At 36.9% G+C, this 19,527-nt stretch overlaps 1 protein-coding gene across 4 annotated transcripts in view; it reads left to right on the forward strand.

Annotated features, from left to right (window-relative positions):
* The window catches only part of NALCN (sodium leak channel, non-selective), a 223,576-nt gene that overhangs the window by 2,219 nt on the left and 201,830 nt on the right, over positions 1-19,527 (forward strand). For all 4 annotated transcript variants that reach the window (XM_058043866.1, XM_058043893.1, XM_058043875.1 and 1 more), the window contains exons 2-3: positions 7,528-7,674; positions 9,966-10,148. In XM_058043866.1, coding sequence (XP_057899849.1) covers positions 7,567-7,674; positions 9,966-10,148 — 291 coding nt within the window. In that variant the 5' untranslated portion in view covers positions 7,528-7,566. The remainder of the gene's footprint in view (positions 1-7,527; positions 7,675-9,965; positions 10,149-19,527) is intronic.

Genomic DNA, 19,527 nt, shown 5'->3' on the forward strand with positions numbered 1-19,527 from the left:
TGTAAGGGACCTTAAAGATGATCTAGTTCCAGCCCCACTGCTCTGGGCAGGGACAGCTTCCACTAGACAAGATTGCTCAAAGCCCTATCCAGCCTGGCCTTGAGTACTGACAGGCATGGGACATCCACAGCTTCTCTGGGAAACCTGTTCCTGTGCCTCACCACCCTCATAGTAAAGAATTTCTTTCTAATGTCTAATCTAAACTTAGCACTATGTATCCTTGTGAAAAGTCCCTCCCCAAGGACTGTAACACCCTTTAGGTACTGGAAAACTGCTCTAAGGTCTCCCTGGAGCTTTCTCCAGGCCAAGCAGCTCCAACTCTCTCAGCCTGTCTTCACAGGAGAGGTGCCCCAGCCTGTCTTTGTGGCCTCTTCTGGACTAATTCCAACAGATCAATGTCTTGTGTTGCAGGCCCTGGAACTGGGCCTCTGGAGAACCTAGATGGACACTCACAAGAGCAGGGTTGAGGTCCTTCCAGCTTGAACTGGCTTATGATTCTATGAACTCAGTTTTCCTTTCTGTTTTTTTCTTCCCTCCAAAATAAAGCATTTGCGTTCAGTACGTAAAGTACCAGAGGTTATGATGCCACTTCTAGGAACTGCCCTGCAGCAAGGGCATGTCAATTAGTTTGTTTCAAAGGAAAGATAAGAAGATATGAAAAGAAAAAGTCCTAATTTTGTTTTCGGGACTTCAAGTTTAGGATATATAGGCATTAGAATTTTTGCTGGCAGTTTCCTAAAGGATAGAAAAGAAAGAATTTGGCAAGAAAAGATGATCTAGAATATGTCCGTTTCTTTAATAATTATTTTAGCAAAGAATATAACAAATCTAAAAGAATATAACCACCATTTATTTTAATTTTCATGTATTTAAACAGTGAGAAGATGGATATACAAGGTTCTAGCATGTAATTAATGATTCAAAAAAATCCCAGAAACATTAAATTAATCACTTAAGCAGGCATGCTGCCAGCCATCTGCCTACAGAGAAGCTCCTTTCCATCCATGTATCATTCTGGGAAGGAATTCCTTCCTTTAAACCTTGAAAAATTGATCCACAGTACTCAGAGCATGTTACTGAATGTGGGATATTATAAAGAGAGGATGGCTTGCTCCTTGAACCACTCAATCAATGACATGGTACTGCCTGTCCCCTTATGTTCACAAAGGGTTAAACACAAAGGGTTAAACCAGCATGATTCTTACTAAGGATGTTGCTATGTGTCTTTTTGTCAGCAATGGGCTCATGTATTTCTATAAATCACATTGCAGCTGACTGATCTTAGGTCAGCAAATGGTGGGGAGGTGGCTCACAGTCCAAGTGAACTTTCAGAGTAAACCAGCTGTTAAACTCTGCAGATGTATTTGGGAAGGAAATACACAGCCATTGGTGTTTTCTATGTACTTTATATTTTATATGATTACTGTTCATTCAGTGGCCATCATAACACTTCAGCATTTTATCAGCCATTCTGACAGTTTAATTGTAGAACTTGGAAAGCTATTTTGTTATCCAGTCATGCCAACAACCAGCCTGTTATGGGTAGGTGGAGGGTGCTCACCAGTCTTGGTTTCCAGTGGAAAGCAAAAGCTGGCTACTGGTACAGGGAAGTAGCTGCTTCATGCTTGGATGTGTTCCAGCTTTGGGATACATGGGGAGTTGGGACTTTGAAATGTGAGAGTGTACTTGTTCTTTACTGCAAAGGTCATTTTGGTGTACCTGGATCTCTATTTTGTATGTAAATGAAGTGTCGTGGAATGTGATATAAGCATCATTTAAAAATCATCTTCAGTTGTTCTGGCTGTTTTTTTTTTTTTTACTCAACCAAATCTCTTAATTAAAAAAATGTGGAAATGTGGAAAAGCCAAGCAATTCTATTCCAAATTAAAAAGTTCTGTTTGTGGCTGCATCACTGCACCATGTACTTGTATGTGTAATTTCTTCAGAATTGTATATTGCAGATGTTAGAAGGGTTAAAGAGAACAACATTATGTGACAGTAACAGTAGACTCTATATCTGACTCACAAGAGATCTGCCTTTGTATGCAATGAGAGATTTGATTCTACTTGCTGGGTGTTATTTTGGTGACATCTGAGAGGAACAATTTATGTGTAAGAAATAAATATTGTAAGAGCATTGTCCTTAGCTGATAATAAGACAAAACACAGGAAGTGCATTGCAAGCAAAAGTCTGAACACCTGCCTGTTTTCAGACTAGATGTTCTTACATTGGCAGCCTCAAGCAATTTTTAAACTTTTCTCAGTTTTGAACCTCAGTCCTTTGATTTTTGGTCTGGGATCCTGTTAGTAAGTACAAGATACTATCAGTCATTCTTTCCTACATGTATCCAAAGGATTTGAAACTTTGAATGTAACTATTTTTAGAATATTTCCTTCAGTGTACCTTCTTTGTGAGGAAACAGCTTTGTTTTTAGTAAATACTAAAATTTGGTCAGTTATTAGCAGTATATCATGCTTAAATAACAAAGAGATCTTTCAGAACATTTCATCAGTTAGAATAGTGATGCCATGCAGAGAAAAAATACTGAAATAAGCTCTTACTTGAAATTAGTTATGAGTTAATAGCATCTGTGGTGGCATGTGCCTTGTGATTGTATCTACTGGAATACTGTCTTTACCCTTCTGAAATAAATATATCTGTACTGTTGTATATGCAGCTTGCTCACTTCAGATTTTTGCTACATGAAAACAAATGCTGAATGTCATTTAACTGTACCCATACCCAAAATCAGGGATGGAAGAAGCAGTGAATGCAGGGAGCAGGCAATAGAGAAACAGTGTCAATTTGCAAAGAAGGAAAGGAGAAGGCTGTGATGAAAGAATGGGAACTTACATTTTTCCTATAACCATGTAATGCATACTGAAGTTAAGAGCAATCAATTTCTTTAAGATAACCTGTACTTTAAAGCTTTTTTAATGTATAATATGGAAATGGGGTTTTGTCATCATGCTATGTGTATGGGTGTTCACGTCATCTTCCTGTTGCCCATTTCAGCTCTCTCATTTGTAATTATTGTCTTGAAGTGTGTGCCACTTTCTGTGTCCCTGCTCTGGGAGAAGCTGGAAGCAGAGTTGACGTTTTCAAAGAGAAAATTGAAGAGAATTCTTGTAGGTGGCCTGCCTTGGGAGGACCTTCAGGCAGTGCTCACATGATCTTAGGTGACAAAGTCAATAGACAGTGAGAAAAAAGTATGTTGAAAGCCAGGCATAGCTGATTCCAAGGATTTTTCTGATTTTTGAATTCTCTGTAAGTTGTAGGAATATCTGCGTTGTTTTTCCTGTTGATATTTCAGTGAAGTAATTTTTCAGCTGCCTTCTTTATCAGCCAGAGCCTTTATAAGCATGTTTTCTGACTTTGTGATAGAGATCTTTTGAGCAGATTATGCTATACACAGTGAGCTTGCTTTATAAGCAAGACTCAGATTTCTCAGCTTTTGATGTTGTGGAGGATCAGCTACTTTTTAAAATTTTTCTTTTGATTTTTTTAGGAACTGCATATTTCCATCAGAAGGAGTGTCTTGCACTTAGTGGGAATATTGCAAACTGGGTCATATCTTCTTCTAACTCTTTTTTTTTCCCAAGTGCACAGTGGGTCTTATGTTCACCCCAGCCATTGTCCTGGCATACTTTCATTTCAGCAGAAGCTGCAAATTTAGTGGGTGGGGGTGGTTTAGAAAATGTAGAGGTTGCAGAACATGCCTGCAAGTTCAGAAATACAAAGTAAGAGAACAAGGTTGCCCTAATGGATCTGAGAGGCTCAGAGAGTTAGTAATATTCTGTTTAGTTGTATTTCTTTTAATTTGCCTTTTCTTCTAAAAATAGAGGAGAAATTTAAAACACTGAAAAGGTTGACACTTGCAATGTGAATTTTCATTGCTGCTATAAAGAAGGTACTGCAAAGAAATGTGAAGTGGTTGTAGCCCCAAAACTCCATGATATTTTCCTGTCTTAAGAGCCTGTCTTCGCCCTGCACCCAGTATGTCTTAAAAACACTGCAGCTAGAAATACATCCTAGGGAATGTATTTAGCCTTTCACATTAATAACAGGTTGTGATCAAAGAAAGACCTAATGACGTATGTCGGAATCAATGCAGGAACTGCAGGGGTGGATTTGTACCAGGGTTAGGGAGGGCCACATCCTCCCCATTGGCACAGCTTGGTGCGCTGCTCGCTGCGTGTCGCATGCTGGAAGGAGTTCATGCACAGCTCCCCTTCTCTCCATCCTTCAGCTGGTTCCTCCCTGAAGAAACAAGTGCAAAAGGGATTAGCAGTTCAAGGGTTAAAATTCTTTACAGACATGGCAGAGTTCCAAAACTGCAGCACATGGAAAAGTGTGTGTTCCTTGGTAAAATAAAAGTAGTGAGAGCAGCAAAAACTGTTGCATAAAAGCTTGAAAGCAACTATTCTCTAGTTCGAATAATCTTGCTAAAGACCATTTACAAAATATTATTCATCTGTCATCTTCATTCTGAATTTTTGTGTGCATTTCTGGTCATTTCAAGTAGGGAAGTAAGCAAGCTGATTCTTTTATTCCATAACATTTCCTCCCTTCCATTTGGTTTTATATACGTGGAGATTTGCTTATTCAAGGCTGCCTCGTAAAAATAAGAATTCTAATCTCTTTAGTCACAACACTGATTAGCTGAGTTGATCAGAGCATGGTGCCAGTAATGCCAAAGCTGTGGATTTGATATCCATATGTGCCATTCACTTAAGAGTTTGACTTGATGATCTTCTGGGTCCCTTCCAACTCAGAATATTCTGTGATTTCTGTGATTTTAGTACGTGAACTGAATCCATTATGAACATTTATTATGAACATCTAAAGTTCATGTTATTTTCTGTGCCCGGACCAATTAAAAATTACTTGAACAAACAAAGAGGCACTGGGTAAAAGGATAAGGGGGAATTTTATTAGAAGGGTACGGCTAATCTTCCTACACATCAAATATATAAATAAGCAATACTGAGAAAAGCATAAAAACAACATAGTCTTTCTAATAGACTTGATAATTATTTGCTTTTTTTACCTAAATAGACATAGCTTGATATTTAGACCATCATTTATTTAAAAAAAATAAATCTGTAAGTGGCTAAACAAAAATCAGTTTTTCATATCCTGAACCTTTTGTCATCATTATTGATTGCACTTATCTTATTAATTCTCTGTTTACTGCTACCTCTTTTCTTAAAAGATTACTAGAGCCCGGTAATGACCATTACCAGAAATAATAAACATAAAATTATTATTCTTTATTTAGCTTTTGAGTAACAATTTCCAAGGAACATATTTGTAAGAAACATTTTAGGCAGTGTTTTTTCCCCCTAAAGTTTTGGGAAATGCAGCTCCCAAGGCATTGCAGTAACTTCTTATTACTATGCTAAATGTAGCCATTTGGAGGTTTCATGCCCTCAAAAAGCACACCAGCAGCTCTGAGACTTGAAGCATTTCTGGTTGTGCTTTGGTCTAAGTAGAGAAAAAAGGTCAGTCCATTACACTGGGAAATAAATAGGAGAAAATGGAAAAAAATGCTGAAGAGGAGGAAGTAGTGAATTCAGTTACAAAACAAAAGTAGAACATGAAGTCTGAGCATATACATGGAGAGAGCATGCAACCTCTGTGATTATTACTTCATTCTTCATTTGTTAGAGAAGGGTTATTAATATATAATATTAATTTTACAGTATTTGCATGTGTTTAGTGACAGCTTACCAGTTTTACTTATGCTAAGATTGCTGTGAATTGCCATTTGAAATGAATATAGGTGTCAGAAATTGTCACTTATTTTGTGCATTTAGTTTATTTCTGTTTGTTTTTAAAAATCAGTTTTTGCATGATGTCAGCTCCTCCAGCTGGGAACATCAGTACAGGACCTCAGCCCTGTTACTGTGTGCTTTGTTCAAAGACCAGTGGTTCAGGCTTGGTTTTACAGAGACAGGAACCGACCTCTTGAATCTGAAAGAGAACACAGAGCAGGGGTAGACTGAGGAAATTGGAATAAGATTAAGGGTTTACATTTGCCATACAGCTGAAAAGAAGAGACAGAAAAGGATGCAAGCATAATGTTTGGACATGAAGCAGCAGCCCATGGGATCGAAAAGGCCAGCTGCGACCAAGCACATGGGCACTTCTGCAGTCGTGAGCCCACTATTGCCTCCAGCTAAATCGAGCACAGTGTTTCCTGCATTCTTGTTAGAGAATGTGTCATTGTGAGTGGCTGTAATTACCAGGGCTTGTAGTGATAGGATGAGGGAGCAACAGAGTTAAACTGGAAAAGGGAATATTCAGGGTAGACATAAGGAAAAAATTCTTTACAATGAAAGTGGTGAGACGTACAACCAGGCTGTTCAGAGAAGTTGTGGTAGCCCTATCATTGAAAAGTGGACAGGGCTTTAAGCAACCTGATCTAGTGAAAGATGTCCCTGCCCATGGCAGGGGAGATGATCTTTAAAGGTTAATTATCTTTAAAGGTTTCTTTGAACTCAAACTATTCTATCTTAAACTAGTTTTGACAAACTTTTGGTTGTCACAGGGCAGTGTCACCACAGTTGGTCCAAAGTAAAGGTCCAGAACAAGGCCCCAAGATCTTGCTTTCTTCCTCCCCCTACTTTGCTGGAAAACAAAAAAAGAAAAAGTCTCTAAGGGGTTGTGATTCATGAACAATAGAATTGTATTTCAAGGGCAGACAGTTACTTCTCAGGAGAGTGTATCTTCCTCATCTGCTTGGATTTGCTTAGACTCTGGGATCCATGAACTGTGTCTGCGGGAAAGTCAATACTAAGCTCTAACTCAACCTTACAGCTCTCAAGGCCTGTCCCTTGGCTGTGGCTCACATGGCTGAGCATACAGAAGGCTCAGTCAGTGCCACCCATGCAGGAATGTCCAGACGCAGCCTGACCTTGTGGAAACAACACGTTTTCGTCACAGAGAGACAACTTTCTGGCTGTTGGATAGATAATTGCTAACATCAAAAAAAGTATTAGAAAAATACTTTAGAAAATACTTATTAGAAAAATAATGTTAATAGCAGAAAGGCTCTTCTGATTTCAGTAAATAACATTAACATCTATTGGCTGCTTAACATTGCCTGTTTGCCTTTGGCATGTTGGGATTTATCTTAGCCTAGTGTAATAAATGGAAATGTCACCATTTAATTAAATGGCTCCAGGTCAAATTCATCCAATGTTTACTCTGTGTTGAAGTTCACAGCAATAGAATTCTTTGCATATTTTCAGAACAAATTCTTTGCATATTTTCAGAACAAATTCTCTGTCAGCATTGCTAAATTTCTGGCAATTGTTTGTGTTGCCTACGTTTGTGTAATTTTTTGGTAAACTAACGAGTGTCATGTCAGTGATTTATATTTAATAAAATCAATATACTATTAGTAAGTACAAAAGAAGTGTGCATGAAAACAAAATGCTTTAGGTTATTTATAAAACAGTTTAAAATGCTTTGTAAAACTGCTGAAGTGAATTAATGTTTTCTGTCTTTTTTTCACCAAGGAGGTTTCATGATTATAGATAAGAGAAGTTAACTTCAGGATGCTAAAAAGGAAACAGAGTTCAAGGGTGGAAGCCCAGCCAGTTGCAGATTTTGGTCCTGATGAATCTTTGTCAGACAATGCAGATATTCTATGGATTAACAAACCAGTAGGTATCTCTTTCTGTAATTACTAATTTTAAGTGAAATGTAAGTTGAATTGTTGAAATATGACTTTCACAAAAATTCTGAATTAGATATTAGTCAGAAAAAAGTTTTTGAACTATAGTTGCTCGTGTACCAGTTAAATTTTTGAAAAACATCAAAGACTAAACAAAATAGTTTCTTTTGGCTATTCCAAAATTATGGGACGATCAAGCAGTATTTTCCAACCAGTTCATCTGATTGATTTTTTTTAAACAGCCATCCTTTCAAGGTCTCTGGTTCCTAACATGTTCGTTGAAATTACAAGTTCATAAAAAATTAGCTTTTGGAAAGGATATTAAAAGGAGGATTTTGTTGCTCAAGTGGTAGCTATCAATAAGCACTTTTGATTTTCAAATCTCCTTTTAAAACATTTATGAATATAAAATTGTTGTTATTTTGGTTGTTTATTTTGAAGTACAGCTCTCATTTTTCTCATACCATTTAACCTAAAACCTGCCTTGAGAAAAAAAGAGGTGTAAAAGTGTCTGGCAACTTGAAACTGGGGAAAATTTCATTAGGAGTGGAGTTATTAATAGACTGTACAGTATTAAGAAAATGTCTTTACCATGTAAATATATTTGTTATGAATGAATTATTTTTTCAGGAGTGAGCATGGATTCGGGATTCCAATATTGTGAATCATTTCCATTTTTGCAGAGAAGACATTTTCACATTTCTCTTAGTGTATAATTTTTTACTTTTTAAAAGCAGGAAGTAAAATATTCTGAAATAATACCATTTGTTATCATTGCATTCGTTTAAGAAAACTATCATCTCATTTGTAGCAAGGATGCCAGATCTCCTCAGCTTTGCTGCTGAGTTTTAACACCTAAAACTATGTAGTATGAATTAATATATGGGGTTGTCTTGTCAGTTATTTAAGTAGAATGTTTGTATTGGCTGCTGTAATAAACTCAAAATGTCATTGCAGATAAATATATGACGGCTATTTACCTACATTTCTCATCACACAATGCACGAGGTTCTCATGGAATAATTTTTTTGTCATGCTGATGAACTACTTGTATATTGCTTAGTGTTTGTAATGCTGGCACTTTACTGTGTTAGAGAACAAGTTTTGTATCAGCCACACTTTAATACTTATGTTACTTGTTTCAGTTGAAACAAGGTTCAAAACAAAGTGGATGTTAAAGGGAAGTTGGAGATCATTCATAAGGTGCATTCTGCTTCTAAATGATTAATCTGAGCCCAGAGTATGCAAATGATAGAACTATTCTATTCATGTCAGATATCATTAGATTTAAGTGAGTGAACAGTGAGTGTTAAATTAGGTAGCTGTCTTTTTGATATCAAAAGGTCTGAGGTACACTGTAAATGAGTCTAGAATTTTTCCCCAGATGAAAAATTTTGATAAATATTCTTCAGGTTTTTTTTGTTTAAAGATTTTTTTCTTGCTGAAGTATCTTTTCCTTTTTGTTACAATAGGTATGACCTTACTAACTATGATTCATTATACTTACCTGACTTCAAGATGTTTCAGTCATATTTTGATTTAAAAGGAAAAAATCCAACCCTAAACTTCCATATTGATACATTCTGCTTTTTAGTTACGTGTCCCTCTCTGACCGGCAATGAGGAGTGGGACTGAGTCCTAATTAGTAATAGAAATGAACTGTTCTCCTATAGCAACAAAACTTGATTGGAACAAAAGTGAATCCTGAAAGAAGTAGCTGTTTGTGACATAGTCTCTTTTATATTCTTTTTATATTTGTTATTTTCATAATCAGAAGGATGCTTTGAGTCCTGTGACTCTCATTTATTTTTTCTGAGTTGTGAACAGATTTAAAAATAATTTCTTCTTAAGGGTTGAACTAAAATTTTCCACCAATATTTTATTTAATCCATCCTCCAAACTTCAACTAATTCTACCTATTGTCTACCCATAAATTTGATGGGTTGTCATTTGAAAAGAAATTTAATTACAAGTGCCACAAAGTAGAAATGATAGAATCCTTATTCTCAGTTTCTTGGCCCTTAATCCATGTTTTCTGAGTTATACAACCTCACTAACTAATAAAAGTATATACATGTCTATATATGTATAAGTAATTTAGGAGTGTTTATTTTTGGTTGAAGACCTTTTATATGTGGATTGTGATGTAAAAGGACACAGACGTGGGTTTACAAAAGACTTCCAGGATAAGATATGGAAATTAAATATTTGAGGGGTTTTTGAACATCAAAGCAATCTTGTAATGTCTCCTGTTTGGGTTTTGTTTATTTTTTTCTTCAGTGGGTGCACTCTTTACTACGAATTTGTGCCATCATCAGTGTTATTTCTGTGTGTATGAACACTCCAAAAACCTTCGAGCATTATCCGCCTCTCCAGTATGTGACATTTGCTCTTGATACTCTGTTGATGTTTCTTTACACTGCAGAGATGATAGCAAAAATGCATATCCGTGGGATAGTTAAGGTAAGCATTTAAACAGTATTCTCTGAGTGCTTCCAGTGATCTGAATGTATGCTAATGACATTTGGTATTTGTTTTTAAACTTGCCAGCTCTTCTTGCTATGATTGTTTTGAACTGCAGGCAACACCATGGCATATAAACTGAAAAGACAGTTGGATAAAGATGTAGCTTTGCTGTGTATTTAATCCCCTCAAAATGTAATGCAAGCATTCATAGTAAAGGTTTCCTATTAAGAAAACAGATAGTTTCATTTTATTAGTAGAAATAATTAAAGGAAAAACAAGCTACATACACATTAGTAAGAATATTTTGTAAATGTTTGTTGGTCCATATATGGACTTAGAATTTTGATTTTTGTTTCATGTGGCTGGATGTGTTGTTGTATGTTTACCTAAATAAGAACAGGAGTCTTGCTGTGAGCTAGTTGATAAAGTGATCTTGGTTTGAATTTTTTTTACCTTGTTGGTAAACAAAATATTTCTCTTGTCATATGACTGCTGTTGTTGCTGGGCTAATTTGTATAAGTGGATTGGAGGCTGCAGAATTGCAGAATATTTTAGTAATCATTATTTGGTACCATTATTTTATTGATTGTTTCTAGTCTTCTGCAAAAAGATACAAATTTGGCTTTCATGTATAAAATCCACTTGCATACTTTACTGACAATGCAATTATGGCACTACTGCACATAATAGTTAATGTGTATTATGTTATCCTTGCCTTTAACTCCTTAAATGTCTGGTGACTCCAGAGATATATGTACTTAAGATCTTAATTTTTTCTGACTTTGCAGATAGCAAACTCAGAAAAACTGAGCTATTGTATCATCACGCGTAATGAATATAAGTAGTAAAAGTTTAATTGTCGATATTAATATTTAGAAAGTTACTGAAATATGATGATTCTGAGAAAGTCATCATGGATTGTGTAAAGCCAGAGTAATAGGGAATTAGTGACCATTGTGAACATTTGAACAGTGTGGGAAAAAAAAGTTCCTATTACAACCAGAACAGCCTTTGCAGAAAAAAGGAAATGTAGATATTAATGCAGAGAGAGCAGTGGCCAACAGTGTGACTTTTGTACAAACCTTGATTTCTGATCTTTTGAATATGCAAATACCAATTTCACTCACAGTGAACACCTAGGGTCTATGAAAGATATGCTGCTGCATAGCCTGGTGTCTTTTCTGGGTTGTTTTAATTTGTGGGTTTGTGAGAAAAGAATATTAAGGATTGCTATTGTCCTTATGGGGGACTTTAACTTGCTAGAAATTACCTGGGAGCGTCACACAGCTAGAACAACCTTCTTAAAAAACCTGGATGACAACTTTAAGGAACAGGTCGTAAGAGAGCTGACTCAAAAGGATGCTCTCCTTGATCTACTGCTTGTCAACAGAATCGATCTGATGAATGAAGTGGAGATCAGCAGCTGTCTTGGCAAGAGTTTAAAATCTCTGTTGACAAAAGGAAGAACAACAGCAAAACCTCATCTCTGGACATGAGAAGAGCAGACTTTAGGCTGTTCAGGGAGTAAGTAAGTGAGGTCCCCAGGGAAAATGTTTTTTGCAGGTGCTGGGGTGCATCTGTTCTGGTCACTTTTTAAACATCATGTCCTCATGAAACAGGACCAGGCAATTCCCAAATGTCAGAAGTCAAGAAGACTTGGCTGAACAAAGTCTTCTCTTGGAAATAAAGCAAAAGAAAAGAAAGATGTATGACAAGTGGAAGCAAGGTCAGGCGACATGGGAAGATGTGAAGATACTGCTTGTCACTGTTGGGAGAAAATTAATGTGCCAACGATCAGCTGGAGTTAAACCGGCCAGAACTGTGGGGGACAATAAAAAGAGTTTTTTCAAGTATATTAATGGCAATAGGAAGTGTAAGGATAACATCAGCCTTTAACAGGATGAGAATGGTCACATCACAAACAGGGACATGGACAAGGCAGAGGTGTTTAACACATTCTTTCCTCTGTGTTCAACATGGATGATGAACCAAAGGGATCTCAGCCTCTGAAGTGGAGACCATGACTATCAGAATTATCATCTCCCTGTTATCCCTGAAAATGTTCAGGATCTGTTGCTCCAGCTGGATCCCTACAAATCTATGAAGCCTGATGGGATATTGCAAAGAATCCTCAAAGATCTGCTGATGTCACCAAAAAACCTCTCACGATGATTTTTGAATGGTCTTGGGAATCTGGAGATGTCCCAGCTGACTGGAAGCTGGCAAATGTTGTCCTGATTTTCAACAAGGGCAAGAAGGAGCATCCCAGAAACTACATGCCTTTCAGGCTTACTTGAGTGTCCAGTAAAGTATGGAGAATATTATTTTTGGAAGTATTGAAAAACACCTGAAAGACAATGTCAGCACAGCTTAGTGAGGGGAAAGTCCTGCTTATCAAATCTGATTTCCTTTTATGAGAATGTAACCCAGCTAGCTGATCAAGGGAAGCCAGTGGATGTAATCTTTTTGGATTTCAGTAAATCCTGTCTCTCACGGGATTCCTCTGGACAAAATGTCCAGCACACAACTGGACAAACGGATCATGTGATGGGTGAGCATCTGGCTCATTAGTTGAGTGCACAGGGTTACAATAAATGGGGTGACATCAGACAGGTGACCTATGACTAGTGGGGTTCCACAGGATTCCTCAGCTCTGTGGTCTTCAACATCTTTCATTCTTTGTTGACCTGATGCGGGCCCAAGACTGGAAGAGATACTGAGCAAGTTCACAGCCACTACCCAACTGGGAGGAGCTGTTGTCTCCCTTGAGGGCAGGGAGGGCCTGCGGAGAGGCCTCATCTAAATCGGGGGCTGAGCAATCACAACCCATATGAAATTCAGCAAGGGAAAGTGCTGGATTCTGCACCTGGGATGGGCCAACCCTGGATGTACAGTAGAGACTGGGAATGAGATGCTGCCGACCTGGGTGTCCTGGTCTACAGAAAGCTGAATATGAGTCAGCAGTTTTGAGTGCTACATTGTAAGAAAGATATTAAACTATCAGAGAGTGTCCAAGGGAGTGCAACAAAGATAATGAAGGGCCTTGAGGGGCAGACTTATGAGGAGTGGCTGAGGGTACTTGATCTGTTCAGCCTGGAGGAGACAGAGGGGAGATCTCACTGCAGTCTACAACTTCTTCATGAAAGGAAGAGAAGGGGCAGACACTGATGTCTTCTTTCTCGTAACCAGTGACAGACCTGAGGGAATGGCCTGAAGTTGTGTCAGGGGTGGCTTGGGTTGGATATTATCATCCAGAGGGTGTTTGGGCACTGGAACAGGCTCCCCAGGGAAGTGATCACCAGCACCAGCCTGACAGAGTTCAAGAGGAATATGGACAGTGTTCTCAGGCACATGGTGTGACAGGGCTGGGAACTGGACTCGGTGATCATTATGGTTCCCTTCCAACTCAGCTGATTCTGTGATAGACCAGACTAGACTAGACTAGACTAGAATAGAATAGTTTGAAGGGACCATTGGAAGGGAACTACAATCATAATCTAGTCCTACTGCCTGACCAATTCAGGGCTGACCAAAACTTGTAGTATGTTGCTAAGTACACTGTCCAAATGCCTCTTAAGCACAGGGTTTGGGCATCAACCATCTCTCTAGGAAGTCTGTCCCAGTGTTTAACCACCCTCTTTATGAAATGCTTCCTAATTATCAGTCTGAACCTTCCATGACACAGCTTTGAACCATTTCCATGCATCCTGTCACAAAGAAATCAGCACCTCATTCTCCACTTCCTCCCTTTAGGAAGCTGTAGAGAGCAACAAGGTTTTGCCTCAGCTTCCTGTTCTCCGAACTAGACAGACTTGGAGTCCTTAGCGGCTCTGCAAGGAGGAACTTGTCTCTGATTGTTGTATGATGAGCTTGTCTTTGAAGTATGCGTGATGAGTCTGGGCACACAGAATTGATAGCTGTCTGGAGTTGGTCCCATTGCCTCAATTCATGTTATAAATGTATCGATAACAACACGGATAATTTCTTTTGTGCACTGACATTTTGCTCTTCATTTATTAGATAAAAATACAGTAAAATAGATTCCATATAACCACTGTTATGCAAAGAGAGTTTAAGTAGAAAATGGCTGTATTTATTGTTATTTTAACAATTGAGGATTTGCTTAAAACTAAATGTCTTGTAGCATTCATCTATAAATATAATTACATTGAAATGAAGTGCCTTCTTTGGTGCCATTTAGGGAATTGTCTAAGAATAACTTAGATGTAAGGGACCTCCAGAGGTCATCTGGTCTGACCTGCTGCCCAAATCACGTCCAGTTAGATAATGTTGCCCATAGCTTGGGTTGTCCAGATGAATCTCAGACTCCTCCAAGGATGAAAATTCCACAAGCTCTTCAAACAGCTAATTCTAATACTTGACCATCCTTATGCAAAAAATATTTCCGGTAATGTTTAATCAAAATGTTCCATTTTTCTTTCAATGCTGTTCAATAAATAATCTTTTTTAGTGAATTATTTGACTTATTCTTTGGATTATTGTTTCTAGGGAAAATACTAGTTTAATATTCTAATTTTGTCAAAAGCATATTGATCCATGGACTGCCAAAGATAGTGGCAAATGAAGTAAATAAGGCACTGTTTAGAAACTTATTAGCATTTATTAAAGATGGTTGTATGTGAAACATCTTTATATAAGGCAATTTTTTACTGCAATATTCTAATTTATATGAATTCAAGTCTTTTAGTGAGCGTAGTATCAATGAATGCATTGCAATAGGATTCTACTGAACTTTACAGTGAATCAGTATTTCCATAAATTCTTGAGGAACTGAAATGCTAAAAAAACCTTTGGACCATGATTAATGCAAAATTATAGTCCAGCAAGAAACCTAATTTATGGAGAAGTTAGGCACCATCCACTTAATTCCCAATTATTAACAATGTAAGTGTAGCTGAGCTAGGAAGATTTTGAAAATGTCTAATTAACACCTTCTGAGGACAAATGAAAAATACACTTCCTTTGGTTTCTAGGGCATTTTAGAAAAGAAAAGTAGTTTCTGAAACTGCTAGCCTTTGGTCTGTAGAAAGTTTCCCTTTTCCATGTGTTAACTAAATGACAAAAGAAACCAATGCCTCCCTCCAAAATTTTCTCACCCCAGTAGAAAAGTTAAAGTGAAATCTTGCAGTGGTATTGTGTCTTTTATTACTCATGTTTTCTTCTGGTTTATTGTTGCTGTGCTTGTAAAATCTATCCAAACTTTGGGCTGCCCATGAAGCTACTGACACATGTCATGAACAAGTGGAGTAATGCTATTAATACATCTGTCTTTACTTTGAAACTTATATCTGAAAAATTAAATCCAGGCTGTAATTTCTTACTGATTGAAATATCATTTAAAGCAACGTTCTAGGACAGTCTGCCTAATGTTTGTCTCCATTGTTAAAAATATAAGTACAAGCAGTAAGAATTCGCAGTGTTTTGTGAAGTTTTATGTGAGACAGAGACAGAATTAGAGCAAGTCAGTTTGTTTCTTAGGACATATTCTTATGCTTGCATTCTAAACAATTATCTATTTTAAATTTAAAAAATTCTTTATTGAAGAATGATGGCTTGCGATAGTAAATGTAATAAAAATGTAATGGTTAAAGCTAGTTGCATAGTTGCAAATGCGTAGTTAAATTTGACATTGGTATTTTCATGATCTTTTCAGTTCAGAATTCCATTTCCTTCAATTGATCCTAGATTTGTTCTCATGCTCTTTAGTTCCCAGAATGTAAACAGGGTTCAGTGACTCTCTGTTTCTGATTCCTGTCATGTTTCATGCTCCTTGGTCAGAAAGAGCTTTGCCAGAGTCAGCTGCATTAAGGAGGTATTGTCTGTCAAATGAAAGCAGATCAATCTCCTTCATTTTATCATCAATAAAATTTAAAGTGCTTTCCAAATTACATGCAGTTTATGTCTGCTGCACAACTTAGTGATTGACTGGCAGGCTTCTGAGAGCACCATGAAGGAACTACTCTTTGGGTCTGTCAAAATAGTTCATGAGTCAACCTGGAACTTAACTGACAAGTCTTACGGTCTCTCAGAATCAAAGTTCACATTGATGTGCCCACTCATATGTCACTTAAGAGCATGACTGTATGTGCTTGACAATACAGTCTGTTTTCTGATTCAAGGAAATTTTCATAAATTATACCCCCCTTGAAAAAGGAGCTGGGGTGGAATTGAAGAAATGAAGGATAACTCTCAAGCCTAAAACAGATGTGTTGTTAGATGAGCATTGGACTTCTCAAAGAAATAGAGCATCCTAACCTGTGACCGAAGGTCTTTCTTTCGTTTAATCAGTAGAATGAAAAACTACCTTATGCTTTCTAGTAATGCATCTTCTGAAGGTCATCTCATATAGGTATGACCAAGGTAAGGATACCTTACTTTAAAGGTATCTTTTACATTTATAAGAAATATTTATTTTCAGCTTGTGTGTGGGGAGAGAGAAATATTCCAGGTGAATTGCTTATATTAGACACAGTTGCACTGGTGGCATTATGTATAATAAAATAATCAAAGAGGAAAATGTGCCAAAAAACTGTAACAAAAAGGAACCAAGTAACAGTTATCTCAGATGACAATACAGCCTTTAGGGAATGAAAGATGAGTGCATATAGTTTTGTTCCATAGACACTGTTAGGGTATATGAAATTTTCTTCATTAGCCTGCATCCCCCTTGCAGCTTCTAATTACTGTCAGGATGGTATGAGAGAACCCACACTGAAATCATGTTGTTAAAAGAAGGCATGGTTTGTCGTATCCTCCATTAAGAGAGTTACATGGTAAAAAAAAAAAAAACAAACAAAGTGAGAGTTCTTTCTCCTGTCTGTTAAAAAAGCCTCTTTGACACTTAATGCTGAAAATTAGAATGTTTTTTTATACAATACAAGCACTGCACTGAATTTAATAGAAATATCCTATTTTTTACTGTGCAGTTATGACACATGTCAGCTAACACATAGGATTGCAAAAAGTCTTAAGTAATGGTCCTTAACATTTTCCCCATTGTTAAATCAATTACATTTACAGCAAAACTTTTGTACTAACTGAAGTAGTTGTGAGTGGATTTGTCAGAGTCTTATTTCAGTAGCACTGTGTGCTCTTCACTGACTTCAGAACTCCTGCAAGAGGCAGAAGTGAATGGTTACACCATTAGCTTTCTGCATTCTTGGTGAATTCAGACAGAAACTGTAATTAAGCTTCTTCTGCTACCAAAACAGTCTCAAATAGATGGGAGCATTTTAGTTTGCTGCTATCTAGTACTAAAACCAACAAAATACTTAATTACCTGAAATCAGTGGGTTCCTGCATGTCAGGTTTTTCCAGGCAGCATTTGTCCTATTCAGAGAGAACATTTTCCTCATTATTTTTCTGATGTGTTCTTTGGTTGCTGTAGTTGCTGTCTGTCTGCTCAAGAGGAGAGAATTTAGGATGGAGCTTGCAAAAACTAAATCTTACACTTAAAATAGTAAAAGAAAAATAATATTCATCAGCACTAACTTGAGGGACTGCAATGGTCTGAAATTAGGTGTCTGTGTCCAAAGTAGGCTCTTTCAGAGGATAATTTATCTGGGTTTTTTTCCCATTGATAGAAAGGGAAGCTTAAAGCACACAGACTAACACCTCACCTGTAGGTATCTCCCAGTCAGCAATTTCTCTAACTCGTATATTTATTGTCAGTGGAAAAGTAGGGACTACAAAAAGTTTACACACAATGTGATGCTAAATTAATTTTTAACATTTATGGCATAAACTCATTTATGCTTAAATTAATTTCTTCCATAATCATCCTAATTCATAACTTTGTCTTGAGTTGTCGGTTACAGATCTGATGTTTACTGCACTTTATGACAAGTTTCTGTTTTGCATTCTTTTCAGTAGTTTTAATTAACATGCCATTTTTATCAAACATGAATGGAGAAATTCTGTTAATCTTTCTGATAAGTGATGGAAATATTAATAGGATTATGGGGAAACACTGTCAACTGGTTTAACAGCTTTTGGTAAGTTTGTCAAGGGTGTTTCTGTAGCATTACAGAATGAAAATAGAAGATTGAAATTTTGAAATTAATTTCACTCCATGACTTAGAAATGCTATATACCCATAGTTTATGAATGAGTTTAGGATAGGGGAGTTGTGTTCTTTTCAAGGGTTGGATAGTAAAACAGAATATGTGGCTCCTGTCATCCAGCAATAACATGCTCTGATGTGATTGTGATATCTCTGCTGGAAGCTCCATCTCAGGATGTCCAAGTCACAAACAAAAGTGAGAGCCTTGACCTTGAGGGTAGGGACATAACCAGTGGAATAAGTGGCAAGGTTAAGAAAATCTTGGGATGCTTTGACTAAGTAGAGTGAAGGGGAAAAAATAGAAAACTGCTTACCTGTGATCATAAAAAGCTCACAGAGCAAACACAAAAAAGACCATTTGTCATAAGATTTGAGTTTCTGTTTTACCCTATGCCTTGCAATTATAAGATGAAAACTACTTATCCTTGTTACAAGTTCTTTTCAAAAACAGATGTATATTAAAATACACATATATATTTGTATATTAAAAAATGGAATTTTATACTGTCTATAATGTTGTTGGAAACCTAGTTAGTGCAGGTTCCATGTTATCCTGTGTTGGCAAATAATAGGCTATTTTAAATTTTTTTAAAACTTAATACTGGAATATTTTAGTGTTGGAGCTGTGATTGTTAGTTTTAAATATTATTTCGTATAAAAAGTATTTATATCCATTATTTGAATACAAGAGTCTACAAAAGTTGATTCTTCTGTCTCACCTTTTTTCTGTGTTTGTTGCTGCTTTGCTAAGTGTCTACAGCCATCATAAGGACATCTGATCCCAGGCTACTGGGATTGTGTTGCTCATAAAATGCTCTGCTGCTGTTTCCAGTCACAGGAAATTAAAGAAATTAAAACTGATTATCATGAGGAAAAGAAATTGGAAGTTGCCTGCAGCCTGCTGCTAGTTGGGTGTTAATGCCTGTGGGCCAGGGAAGGTTAGAGACCATGGCTCTGGAATATACGCACCTGTTTCTATGGTTACTTGTGTCTGGTTTATTGGAGTGTTTATTACAGGAAAGTAATGACTCATATTACACAGTGGGGCTTTTTGCACCATTTTTGCATTAACGCATTAGAAAATCAAATGCATTTAAATTATTTGGTGAAAGTACATATGGTATTTATTCTAACTGGTCAAGGGGTCATGGAGGTTTTTAGTGAGAAATTATTCTGGGGCATGGATTGAATTATGTGTCCATATAATAAAATACTTAGTGACTTACCATGGTGATCAAAATTTAACCTAAAAGCTACTAAGAAAAACTGAATTTCACTGAATTTCATAATGTA

Source organism: Melospiza georgiana, chromosome 2, assembly GCF_028018845.1.
Source record: "Melospiza georgiana isolate bMelGeo1 chromosome 2, bMelGeo1.pri, whole genome shotgun sequence".
Lineage (NCBI taxonomy): Eukaryota > Metazoa > Chordata > Aves > Passeriformes > Passerellidae > Melospiza > Melospiza georgiana.